Source organism: Mixophyes fleayi, chromosome 8, assembly GCF_038048845.1.
Source record: "Mixophyes fleayi isolate aMixFle1 chromosome 8, aMixFle1.hap1, whole genome shotgun sequence".
Taxonomy (NCBI): domain Eukaryota; kingdom Metazoa; phylum Chordata; class Amphibia; order Anura; family Limnodynastidae; genus Mixophyes; species Mixophyes fleayi.
The window spans coordinates 143,006,058-143,018,260 of NC_134409.1; the positions used below are offsets into that span (position 1 = coordinate 143,006,058).

General features: G+C 41.1%; 1 protein-coding gene across 1 annotated transcript in view; it reads right to left on the minus strand.

Annotated features, from left to right (window-relative positions):
• Positions 1 to 674: 674 nt before the first annotated feature.
• The window catches only part of SH3BP1 (SH3 domain binding protein 1), a 68,450-nt gene continuing 56,921 nt past the window's right edge, over positions 675 to 12,203 (minus strand). Inside the window, exons 14-18 of the mRNA XM_075183959.1 lie at positions 8,710 to 8,823; positions 8,527 to 8,624; positions 5,555 to 5,678; positions 5,225 to 5,346; positions 675 to 1,131 (exon numbers count right to left, since the gene is read on the minus strand). Coding sequence (XP_075040060.1) covers positions 866 to 1,131; positions 5,225 to 5,346; positions 5,555 to 5,678; positions 8,527 to 8,624; positions 8,710 to 8,823 — 724 coding nt within the window. The 3' untranslated portion in view covers positions 675 to 865. The remainder of the gene's footprint in view (positions 1,132 to 5,224; positions 5,347 to 5,554; positions 5,679 to 8,526; positions 8,625 to 8,709; positions 8,824 to 12,203) is intronic.

Here is a 12,203-nt window from a genome sequence, read left to right on the forward strand (position 1 = left end):
AAATATATTTCCACCAAAGCTACTTTTCTGCCTGTACTCTGTGCCAGATTGCCTTCATTACACTACTTCTTCTTTGTGGAGAGACCAATTAGATTTGCTCATTTTTAGATGTTTATTTAAAGCTACTTGATGTTTCCCTTCATCCTTTCTACTTATTTCCCCAAAAAATAAGATTTAACAGCACTTGATTCACTAGTGAGCTCTGCTTTCAAATCACCAAAAAAGACATTTGAGGTGATTTAGGCAATCCCGCAAGACCTCACAGAGCCAATCAGAATAGATAGAAAAAGGAGCTTGTGGGGAAAATCTCATATTCCTGTTATGTACATAGTAGTTTCTGTACCAACTAATGTGATGACCTTGAGTACAGTGACTGACTCCCTGGACTACTGCCATCATTTCTGATACTTTCCTCACTGCCTGATACAAGTACTTGCTTACAGTACATGGGGTTGTACAGTTATTGACACTTTTAATGGAGTTGCTTATCATGTACACCCACAAAATATTAATCCTTTGCCTTGAAGCTCTTGACTACAGACATTTGCACCTAAAGTTAAGCCTCCCTGGTAATCCCAACACCATGGGGATGATCCAGACCCCTTCCAAATGTCAACATGAAAACCATGACATTCAAACACTTTATTTCAATAAACACTAGCGCCAGGCCCATGTTTCAGAAAGAACATATTTTAATAATATTATATACTAAATAAATGTAGATCTTGTCAGTGCAGCCATGGACATGTGTTTAACACTTTGCTTGTTCTGTAACCACCAGTGATATTCCATTGGAAGTTGAGGCATTCCGGCAAACTATTCAGCAGCTCTGGTCCTGAATGAATGGCTGGAACCATTGCTCACTTCAGTTGTCTGTAGACTGAATCCGATTTCTTGGCAGTGGTCTGGGAGGTGTTTTTTTTGATGACTCTGTATCACCTCCATCAGGTTTTACATTAGAACCCTGTGGTGGATTAGGTGGGGGCATGTTCGGTACTTTGAGGCTGCCACCAACATTTCTTCTAGGAATGGGTCTGGGGCTCTGGAAGTCGTCAGAAGTGTCACTATTGGTGGCTCCACGAGGCTGCATAGGTGGAGGGACACTAGGACGTAAAGGAGCCGGTCTCTTCACTACAGCAGAAAGAATTCTTGTTTAGAAGGAGGATCTTATACAGTCATCTCATATACCTGACAGAAATACAGACTATTGGCCTGATTCAGACTGGAATGTAATGATAAGCGTAAGTCTCAATTGAAAAAGTCATACGCAGATTGGAAGGGTGCGTTCAGGTCTGAATGAGTAGCCGATGTGTCCACTTGACAAGACACTCCTCATCGGCATGTCCAGCTTTATTTTATGTTACCAACGTAAGTGCTATGAAGCATCATTTAACCTTGAATAACCTAGAAAATAACGGAACAACTTCCTGATATGTGTCCAAAAAAACCAAACTGATTTTATTTGTCTTTACTCACTCAGCAAATCCTAATCTATGGGCGAATATCTGCAAAGTCTCAATAAGCATCAGCGAATCATTTCTAAACCGCCTAATTACAAGCGGTTCGAGTGTTATAATACACTACTTACACCTGCCCCTGACTGCCATCACATAAAAGCGTTTTTTCAGCTGTATCAAAAAATACCTCCCAGTCTGAATCCATACACAATTGCCCAAACGCGCCTTCACAGTACATTGCCTACTTTAGAACATCCCTTCCCTGCCCCGCCATGACTCTTCGGGCGTAGGGATTCCACAGTTCCACAAATAGATACAACAAAATCACAAGATTACATAAGTACATACCAATAAGAACAATGGCTACAGATAAACAGAATAATCAATTCATGGATGCAATTAACAGAACAAATCACATGGCATACAAACATAATTCAGCATAAGACAAAATAAGGACAAAGACAAAGAGTGGTCAGACACGAGACACAGGGCGCTGACATTCTAAAAGGAGGGGGTAATATTTGTAAAAAGATGGGGTACTAGGAGCCAATGCAAATAATAAGCACAATGGGGTTCACTATGGTGCATAGATCTGCAAGATACTGAGGCCATGATGGTGTCTGGTTCTATGTACCACGCGACCAATTGGGGGTGTATCTTTAGCCATACAGACCATGTGACCAGGGTGTAACTATAGCCATACAGACTATGTGATCAATGGGGGTGTAACTACAGCCATACAGACCATGTGAACAATGGGGGTGTATTTTTAGCAATACAGTCCATGTGTCCAGGGGTGTAACTATAGCCATACAGACCATGTGACCACAGGGTGTAACTATAGCCATACAGACCATGTGACCACGGGGTAACTACAGCCATACAGACCATGTGACCAGGGGTGTAACTATAGCCATACAGACCATGTGACCAGGGGTGTAACTATAGCCATACAGACTATGTGATCAATGGGGGTGTAACTATAGCCATACAGACCATGTGACCGGGGATGTAACTATAGCCATACAGACCATGTGAACAATGGGGGTGTATTTTTAGCAATACAGTCCATGTGTCCAGGGGTGTAACTATAGCCATACAGTCCATGTGAACAATGGGGGTGTATCTTTAGCCATACAGTCCATGTGTCCAGGGGTGTAACTATAGCCATACAGACCATGTGACCAGGGGTGTAACTGTAGCCATACAGACCATGTGACCAATGGGGGTGTAACTATAGCCATAAAGACCATATGACCAATGGGGGTGTATCTTTAGCCATACAGTCCATGTGACCGGGGGTATAACTATAGCCATACAGACCATGTGACCAGGGGTGTAACTGTAGCCATACAGACCATGTGACCAATGGGGGTGTAACTGTAGCCATAAAGACCATATGACCAATGGGGGTGTATCTTTAGCCATACAGTCCATGTGACCAGGGTGTAACTGTAGCCAACATATCCAGCCAGCTATATGATTTGTAAATAAATGGGTATAAAATGAGTCTGGGCTGTAACAAGGGTGGTGTGGTCAGTGTGGCTGCCCAGAGTGCAAGGCTGAGGGCGAGCAACACCTGCCTGTTTATTCCCAATCACCCGGCGCATGCTGGGCAGGTGGGCATCTGGGCCAGTCCCATAGTGGGCTACCTTGGGCTGGGTCATCTGCATTTTTTTCCTTCCTTTAAAATGTTCCTAATAGGCTGCTAAGTTGAGTCTTGCCCCCTGGGCTAAAATTAGCCAGCCGTACTCTGCCAATCACCAGCTCCCCAGGTAAACATTACTGTATGTGCCATAGGGTGCCAGCACAGAGCTACAGCTGCACAGTGTCAGAGAGCTGGTAGAACGAGGAAGGCGCGGGCTCCCTGATCACGCAGCGTTGCAGTTGGGGCTGGTGGGGAAAATAGGGCTTTCTAGTAAAAGTGAATGGTATTAATTTAATGTTGGGGTTGGTGAGGGGGGATACGTCTGGTTATTAAACGGTAATGCTACTAATTTAATGTTGGGAGTAAGAAGGTGCTAGTAATTTAATTCAGTGCTAGCACAATATGGGAAAATAAGCATATTTATTCAATGTGAATGCTATCAATTACATTTTTGGGCTGATTTGAGTGAAAACTATTGATTTAATGTCCGGCAGGTTGGGGGGATTTATATTGTTCACTAACTGCTTCTATTTTCCAGGGGGTGAATAATAATTCTTTTTTCCAAACAGGAGCCCAGCATTTCAGGATATGGCCTAGCAGCAACTGAGCTTAAGACACCGACGGCAGCACCAAGAACAGGTCGGAGGCGCAGTGTTGGAGAACGGCATTGTTGCGTTAAGGCAGGAGTGGGGTTGCAAGAGCGATGGGGGCACCAGTTTTCTGTCTTGCCCAGGGCACTACAATGTCTAGTTAAGGCTCTGAAATTAATGTATATATAATTCAGGCAAAGATGCCAGAAATCTACGATTTAGACCTCTGTATACTGACGGGGGACAGATCAGATATTGTGGCTATGAAATGATTAGAGATGTTCACTAACCCCCGTGTTTTGGTTTTGGATCTGAATTAACTTTGTGTTTTGGTTTTGGCAAAACCACCCTCGCTTGTTTTGGATCCCTATTTTTTTTCTTCTAAAATCCCTATTTTTTTTTTCTAAAATCACATAATTTGGCTCTTTTTTTGTTCCTACATTATTATTATTAATCTCAATTACTTAATTTCCAGTCATTTCCAGTCAATTTTTGTCAAGTGACAAGAACACTGCTACCCCTCCTGTTTCTGTGTGAGTAATAGCACTGAGCAATGGCCCTGGAGACTGGAGAGTGACAAGAACACTGCTACCTCTCCTGTTTCTGTGTGAGCAATGGCACTGAGCAATGTGACTGGAGACTGAAGAGTGGCAGGAACACTGCTACCCCTGTTTCTGTGTGAGCAATGGCACTGAGCAATGTCACTGGAGACTGGAGAGTAACAGGAACACTGCTACCCCTGTTTCTGTGTGAGCAATGGCACTGAGCAATGTCACTGGAGACTGGAGAGTAACAGGAACACTGCTACCCCTGTTTCTGTGTGAGCAATGGTGCTGGATCTCCAGGGGACGGAGGTACTTATGGAATCCAAAACCTGCCAGATCCGACAACGCAACAATGACATTTTGCCTCAATTCAGATCCGAGGACGCGCAAAAGCACCGAGCCAGCTCGCGAGCCTACTTGGATCCCCCTAAGTTCCGGTGGGTTCTGTTTTCTGAAAACCGAGCCCGAGCATCTCTAGATGTGATATGACTTCATGATGCTGAGTAGAGGACCCCATAACTATATTGGTCGGGAGTAATAGAAAGAGAAGCCACTTTATGTCTTATGTTCAGAATGGTAGCAGCAGTTTGAACAATCTCTCCACTCACAACCACCTCATTTCATTTTGGCCATTTGGATGGCGGTTTTGCAGCAGGTTTGAAAACCCCAGCTTAGTAAATCTGGTGGTTTGTATGTTCATCATTGTTAAAATCAGGAAGACAATTTGTAAAGTGGTGGTTTTGAATATTGTAAATTCTGTCTGTTTTAACGGCAGGTTGTGCTTCCGTAAATCCGGCGGTTTCAAAACCGCCCTTTAGTAAATCTAGCCCTAAATGTTGTTTCATTTGTCATATGCTCTGAAGTGTTTTCCAACATTACCATTATTGCCCTTTGTTTTAGTGAAGTTCTAGATACGGACAATACTTTGTTGAAACGTTGCGATTCTGATACATATGACTGTATACGTCACGGCTCTCTTCTCACCTTTACGTGCTGTTGCTGGACTCAATTCCACTGGTGCGAGTGTATTACTGCCCTCTTCAGTTGGGGTCACTGGCTTTATGGGATTTGATATGATAGAAACTTGTTCTTCAATTTCAGCATCTCTGAGAATGACAAATATCAAAATGGGAATTTTATCAAAGATAAAGGTTAAAAGGATCTATAAAAGGATCTATAACTCCAAATGGGGGCACAACCTTCCATAAGTTTGACAGAATGTAATTAGCTTTATGACTACTATTATACAGATGAAGAATGTGAGGGCAGAATGGTTAAATGGGGCCTCTGTGATCATAAACTGCGACCACTCACTTTTCCAAGTTGTCTGGTGGTGGGGAAACAGATTTCTGGAGATTTTCAGGTTTCAATCGAACCTGGTTCTGTGGTGGACGTGCAATTGCAATCAAAGAGTCTTCTGGAACCCCAAAATCTACGTCTGTAAAATGAAAAACATTTGAATGGTAAAATTTGAATAAAGACTGAAATGACCCCCGGAATCTGGAAGTAAAATATTCTGTACTCAGGGCAGAAAATTATATACAGAAACAGAGATCCACAAAGCAAAGAAGGGAACAAAGACCCTTGTCTGTACTCAGGGCAGAAAATTATATACAGAAACAGAGATCCACAAAGCAAAGAAGGGAACAAAGACCCTTGTCTGTACTCAGGGCAGAAAATTATACACAGAAACAGAGATCCACAAAGCAAAGAAGGGAACAAAGACGTCCTTGCATAGGAACTGGACAGAAACCACACATTATAACACTTTGTTTGTGCTTAGGATTCAATTTGTGTGGTAACAACTCAGGATGATGTACAATTATATTTTACAGGTTAGATAGCACTAACAAAAGGTGATGGTTCATATCAATATAGAACTGTGATTATTGCATAAACCTATTGGTTAAGCTCTGTGTTTCCACCTCTTAGCTAGCAGTCCAGTACTAAGAGAGTTATATAAACTTCATGGGGCTGATCATTCTTCGCGACTATGGGAATAGACCCAGGTTTCCATACAGCGCTCTTACCTCTAATACACAGTAATGTGCTATATGTGATAGTGCTGGGCTCCTCTATACTGTCCTGTCACATATAGACCTGTGTTACATACAGCTCTCCTCCCTCTAATACACAGTAATGTGTTATATGTGATAGTGCTGGGTTCCTCTATACTGTCCTGTCACATATAGACCTGTGTTACATACAGCTCTCCTGCCTCTAATACACAGTAATGTGCTATATGTGATAGTGCTGGGCTCCTCTATACTGTCCTGTCACATAAAGACCTGTGTTTCCATTAGAGATGCTCACTGACCCCCATGTTTTGGTTTTGGTTTTTGATCTGGATTACCTATGGGTTTTGGCAAAACCACCCTTGCGTGTTTTGGTTTTGGTTTTGTTTTGCAATTTTGTTTAAAAATCATTTTTTTGGCGTAAAATAACCGAATTTAGTGTTTCACCAGTTTCTTGGATAAGTAATGTAATTGTAAAGCTAATAAATTATGAAAAATAATTCTACACACAAACCATATTGTCTTCCTCTCCATCTATGCCTATTGGCAATGCAGCCATCGTCTTTGGGTGTATATTACACCCTACACTTATAGTTAAATATATAAAGAAATGGAAAAAGGCTGTTTGGTTTCTGTCTCTATAGGCCCCCCTACACTTGTAGAAAATAGTAAAAAATTCAACTGAATAGACTGTACAATATAAATTGAAATGGACAAAGCCAGTTTGGGATCAATCTGTGTATGACACCCTACCCTTATTGAGAAATTGCCAAAACAGCAGCCTTTCAAGACTGTACGTGATATAGAAATGCCCCAAGTCACTTTCCTATTTGAAGGTAGATTGCACCCTATACTTTTACTTATACTGATACTTATATTTTTTTGGGTGTGTTTTTTTCCCTGATTTAAAAAGACTATGTACTTTTACATAGTCTTTACCAGATGGCGTACAAGGAAGACTACCATCAGGACTGGTGCCAGCACCTGCTTGCTGATCCTGCTCTATTGTGGACTGCTTTGAATCCATTTTAATGAGCCAAAAGCACTTGTAGTACAAAATATTCAATAGACAGTGCTGCTAGATATGGATTTTTGCAGCCAGAAAAATTATTGTTTCACACTGGGGAATATGGAAAACCCCAAAGCACTTGTAGTGCAAAATATTGTATAGATACTGCTGCTAAATATGACTTTTGGCAGCCAGAAACATTATTGTTTCACACTGGGAAATATGGGACACCCCAAAGCACTTGTAGTGCAAAATATTGAAAAAAAAGCCTCCTCTATCCTCCTCTCTTCCTGCTCTAACAATTGCTAATAGAATTGGTATCAGAATTGCAATAATAATTGAAAGAATAAGGTATACAATTATTGCTTTGTCTCTGCTCTAATACAGCCTGTGACCTAACCCTGCTCTCTCCCTCTGTCAAATGGCGATGGATTGGTGTGGAGGCGGGTATTATGCATTTCAAATATCGCGAGAACCGAGCCCTGAGATACAATGACGTTTTGGCTCGATTTAGATTCCGAACGGGCGGGAGAGTCCTGAGCGGCTCGGTACTCGGATAGGCAAAGTTCGGGCGGGTTCGGATCTCGGAGAACCGAGCCCGCCCATCTCTAGTTTCCTTACAGCTCTCCTCCCTCTAATACACAGTAATGTGCTATATGTGATAGTGCTGGGTTCCTCTATACTGTCCTGTCACATATAGACCTGTGTTACATACAGCTCTCCTCCCTCTAATACACAGTAATGTGCTATATGTGATAGTGCTGGGTTCCTCTATACCGTCCTGTCACATATAGACCCGTGTTACATACAGCTCTCCTCCCTCTAATACACAGTAATGTACTATATGTGATAGTGCTGGGTTCCTCTATACCGTCCTGACCCGTGTTTACATACAGCTCTCCTTCCTCTGGTCGGTGGTAATCGTCTTAACGGTGACGAGAACCCCGACATGCTTGACACCTACACCAAAATTCCGATTTGAGCAAAAAACTAATCTAATATAAACAGACTTATCTGAAAACCGAAGAACCAGCTTTTCCGACGGCAGCGCATGCTGACAGGCAGTCATTCCGAAGAGCCAGCTGTCCGGCACTTCAGTTTCACGTCAGTGCGCCCTACATTAATGTTAATTTAAAGCAGCCATGTGTGGTTAAGTGTTTAAACACTTAGCCTGCGGGGTCCAGACATTGTTAAGAGGTACCCAACCCCCTCTATAATGTCCTGTCACATATAGACCAGTTTGCTGTCATCAGTCCACCTACCTCCTGGGAAGACTTCTGAAGCACAATTTATCAAACCTTCAACCACGCTCACCACCAGGATTGGAAAAGCAGAAGCTATATCCAGCATAGATGGATCCCTGCAATAAGGTAAGGATGAGGATGATATAAGGAGAGAGGAGTCACACTGAGGATTAAACTACTGATCTAGTTATACACACTTACCCTTCATTTCTGGCCCATAGGAGGTTTGGACCCAGCACAATTGCTATATTGCTTGGTGTCATTTTGTTTACTTCTTGGTGTTCAGCCAGCGTTGCCAAAAACTTTATTAGGTATCTAAGTAGTAACATAACAGTTACATGACATTGTAAAACTATGTAAGTGGTTTCATGATACAAATTTATGGGCAATAATGGAGAAACAGTATGATATGTCGCTCCAGACTCCACATACCACTGTGCCAGCGATGATCGTCAATCACTGTCATAGCTCCAGAGGTCAGAGAAGTTACATGCAGCAGGACAAAGGGGTGAAAAGTGGCTAATTCAGGATCATTTAGAAACCACAAAAAGCACAAACCTGCAATGGTTCTTTTTGTGTACAAGTGTGCCTATTTGTCCATTACTCAGATTTGCTCAGGATTTTTCAGGAACACAAATATACAGAGGCTTCATCAGGAGTTTTCTGTAACATTTGGGGGTATATTTACTAAACTGCAGGTTTGAAAAAGTGGAGATGTTGCCTATAGCAACCAATCATATTCTAGCTGTCATTTTGTAGCATGCACTAAATAAATGAAAGCTAGAATTTGATTGGTTGCTATAGGCAACATCTCCACTTTTCCAAACCGCAGTTTAGTAAATCTAGCGCTTGGTGACTCATGGGGCCGCTTTATGTATTTTCATAACATTTAATATCTGATTTATGTATATATTCTAACTTAGGGCCAGCCTGGCTTATTAGTGGCCAGTCCTGACATTGGTTTGCTTCCTTCCCTAACTCCCTGCCACAGGTGTTTCTCTGTATTGTATGACGGTCAATAGGATGCACTCTGTATTAAATATCTGCAACTTGTAGTCTGTATTCTGTGCGGTCACTATAATGTTCTCTGTATTGTATGCCGGTCACTAGGATACTCTCTGCACTCCAAAAACATACTAGGAGGTTAAATGGCTGATATCAAAATTGAACCTAGTCTCTCTCTGTTTGTCTGTGTGTGTCTGTGTAAGGGAATTTAGACTGTAAGCTCCAATGGGGCAGGGACTGATGTGAATGAGTTCTTTGTACAGCGCTGCAGAATCAGTGGCGCTATATAAATAAATGATGATGATGATTGTATGGCAATCACTGGGAAGCTCTCTGCATTGTATGACGGTCAATAGGATGCTCTCTGTATTAAAAATTTGCCACTTGATTGCTCTCTGTATTCTATGCGTTCACTTAGATGCTCAATGTATTGTATATGTATTGTATTGTAGGATGTATTGAATATATTGCTAGGATGCTCTCTGTATTGACTATCTGCCACTTGGATGCTCTCTGCATTATATGGCAGTCAATATGATGCTCTCTGTATTAAATATGTTACTAGGATTCACTATGTATTCAATATCTGCAACTTGGATACTCTCTGTATTGTATGGCAGACACTAGGATGCTCTCTTTATTGTATATAGGTTACTAGGATCCTCTCTGTATTGTATAGTGGTCACTAGGATGCTCTCTATATTGCATGGCAATCACTGGGATGCTTTCTGTATTGTATGGCAGACACTAGGATGCTCTCTTTATTGTATATAGGTTACTAGGATCCTCTCTGTATTGTATGGTGTCATGATGACGGCATAAATCTGATATGATGAAATAGAATATTAAATGTCAGGGCCCAAATAAAATATTGCATTGATACATAAAAGTGAACATGATTTTCCCCTCAGATAAATGTTTTTTTCCCTTTTTAAAACATTTGGTTAATAAGTCCAGTAGGAGGTAATTAGATTGAGCAGACTCTTTGGGAGGAGACCAGCTTAATATATGCAGATCCTAGACATCCATTGTTTTGATCATGTATTCCACTTCCTAATTGACTTCCTTTCAATAGGTATTGTTAACACAAAAGAACCACTAAGTGTAATTAGGGAGAGTCATATGCCTAGGTGAGAATCTTGGAGACCAAGGTAAAACCTGCAGGCTCATTATGCAGGTATATAGAAATATGAACTTCAAAGAAAATGCCTTCATATTTCATATTTTGGAAAAAAAAAAAGTGAGGAGCACACTGAGGGGCAAAAACCACACCTGGGTTGTGAATTATACTTACTAGTGGTACCAGGGAACAGCTATAATCACATGTCTTTGGGAAAGTATGTCAGATTGTTAAATTCCCATCATATTTGGAATTTAAATGTGCGGTAAGTTATGACCGGTTTATTGAAGGGGAAGTTATGTCTCTGGGATATATCTGAGAAAAGTTTCCCAAAGGTCAAAACTTCAGAAATTATTTTGAACAAACAGTAGGTGACACCCAAGGTACGTTTCTGCCCCCCATATTAGCATCCAGGGCCATCTTAACAACATTATGGGCCCCCGGGCAAAGCAGTGCACCCGGTCCCATATATATATATATATATATATATATATATATATATATATATATATATATATATATATATATATATATATATATATTATATTATATATATATATATATAATATATATAGAGAGAGAGATAGAGATAGAGAGATATACTTGCTCAGTGACCCTTGTAGTTTTTTTTTTGCAGGTTTTTTCTTTTGCAGGATTATTTATTCTACTTAAGAGCCCTGCCTATGGGGCCCCCTTGCCCGTGGGGCCCCCGGGCACCTGCCCATCATGCCCAAAAAGGTGGCCCTGTTAGCATCCACATTGCCCTGTGAATGCCGTCCCATTTCATTTTGCTTAAAAACCTGTGTTTGTGAAGGGATAAATTGTTAGTCTTTTGGGAAATCAATCATTCGTTGATAAGCTGTCCATCTTCAAGCCAATTTCCCTTGGCTCAGAATATACCACTTCTATGTAAATTATACTCTGAATTGAATCCCTTTTTATTTTAAACTGTTTTGCTTGTGTATGTTATGTCAATTGTTCATTAATTGTCTTTTTATATTAACCTATGAGCATTGTACTTTTTGTTTATTAAATCTAAAAATGTAATAGTCCATGTCCTTATTGTTTTAAACAAATCCATTGCCTTTTTAGAAGAGAGAGATTGCTTGGCTGGGTTAACTCTTTAGAAACAAGAGTGTGAAGTGTTAACTGTTTGGCTACTAGAGCACAGAGTGTGCGCAATTTTATAATTGAGTCATATGTCTGCTACTGCCTTATACGTAACTGGTGGCAGTTGACCAAGAGGTGTGGAAGCGGGTGTCTGTGTTGGGAAAGGGACCAGTAAATCTGTAGCCTTAGAGAAAGAGGTGAGTGTGAGATTTGGTCTGAAATCCTGTGTGTTCCCTTACAGTAAGCTTCCAAGTCACAAGTGCGCATAGGGAGGTTTGTGACAGATAAAGGTGTTCAGGAGAAGGTTCCTGACAAAATAGAGGTGATATATTGTATAACTGTTGGAATATATGATAAGATGTCTAATCAGGGAGTAGCCAGAGGGGGCTTATCTCTGAGATATGGAAATAACGTATATTCTCTCTGTATTGCATGGCTGTCACTAGGATGCTCTCTGTAT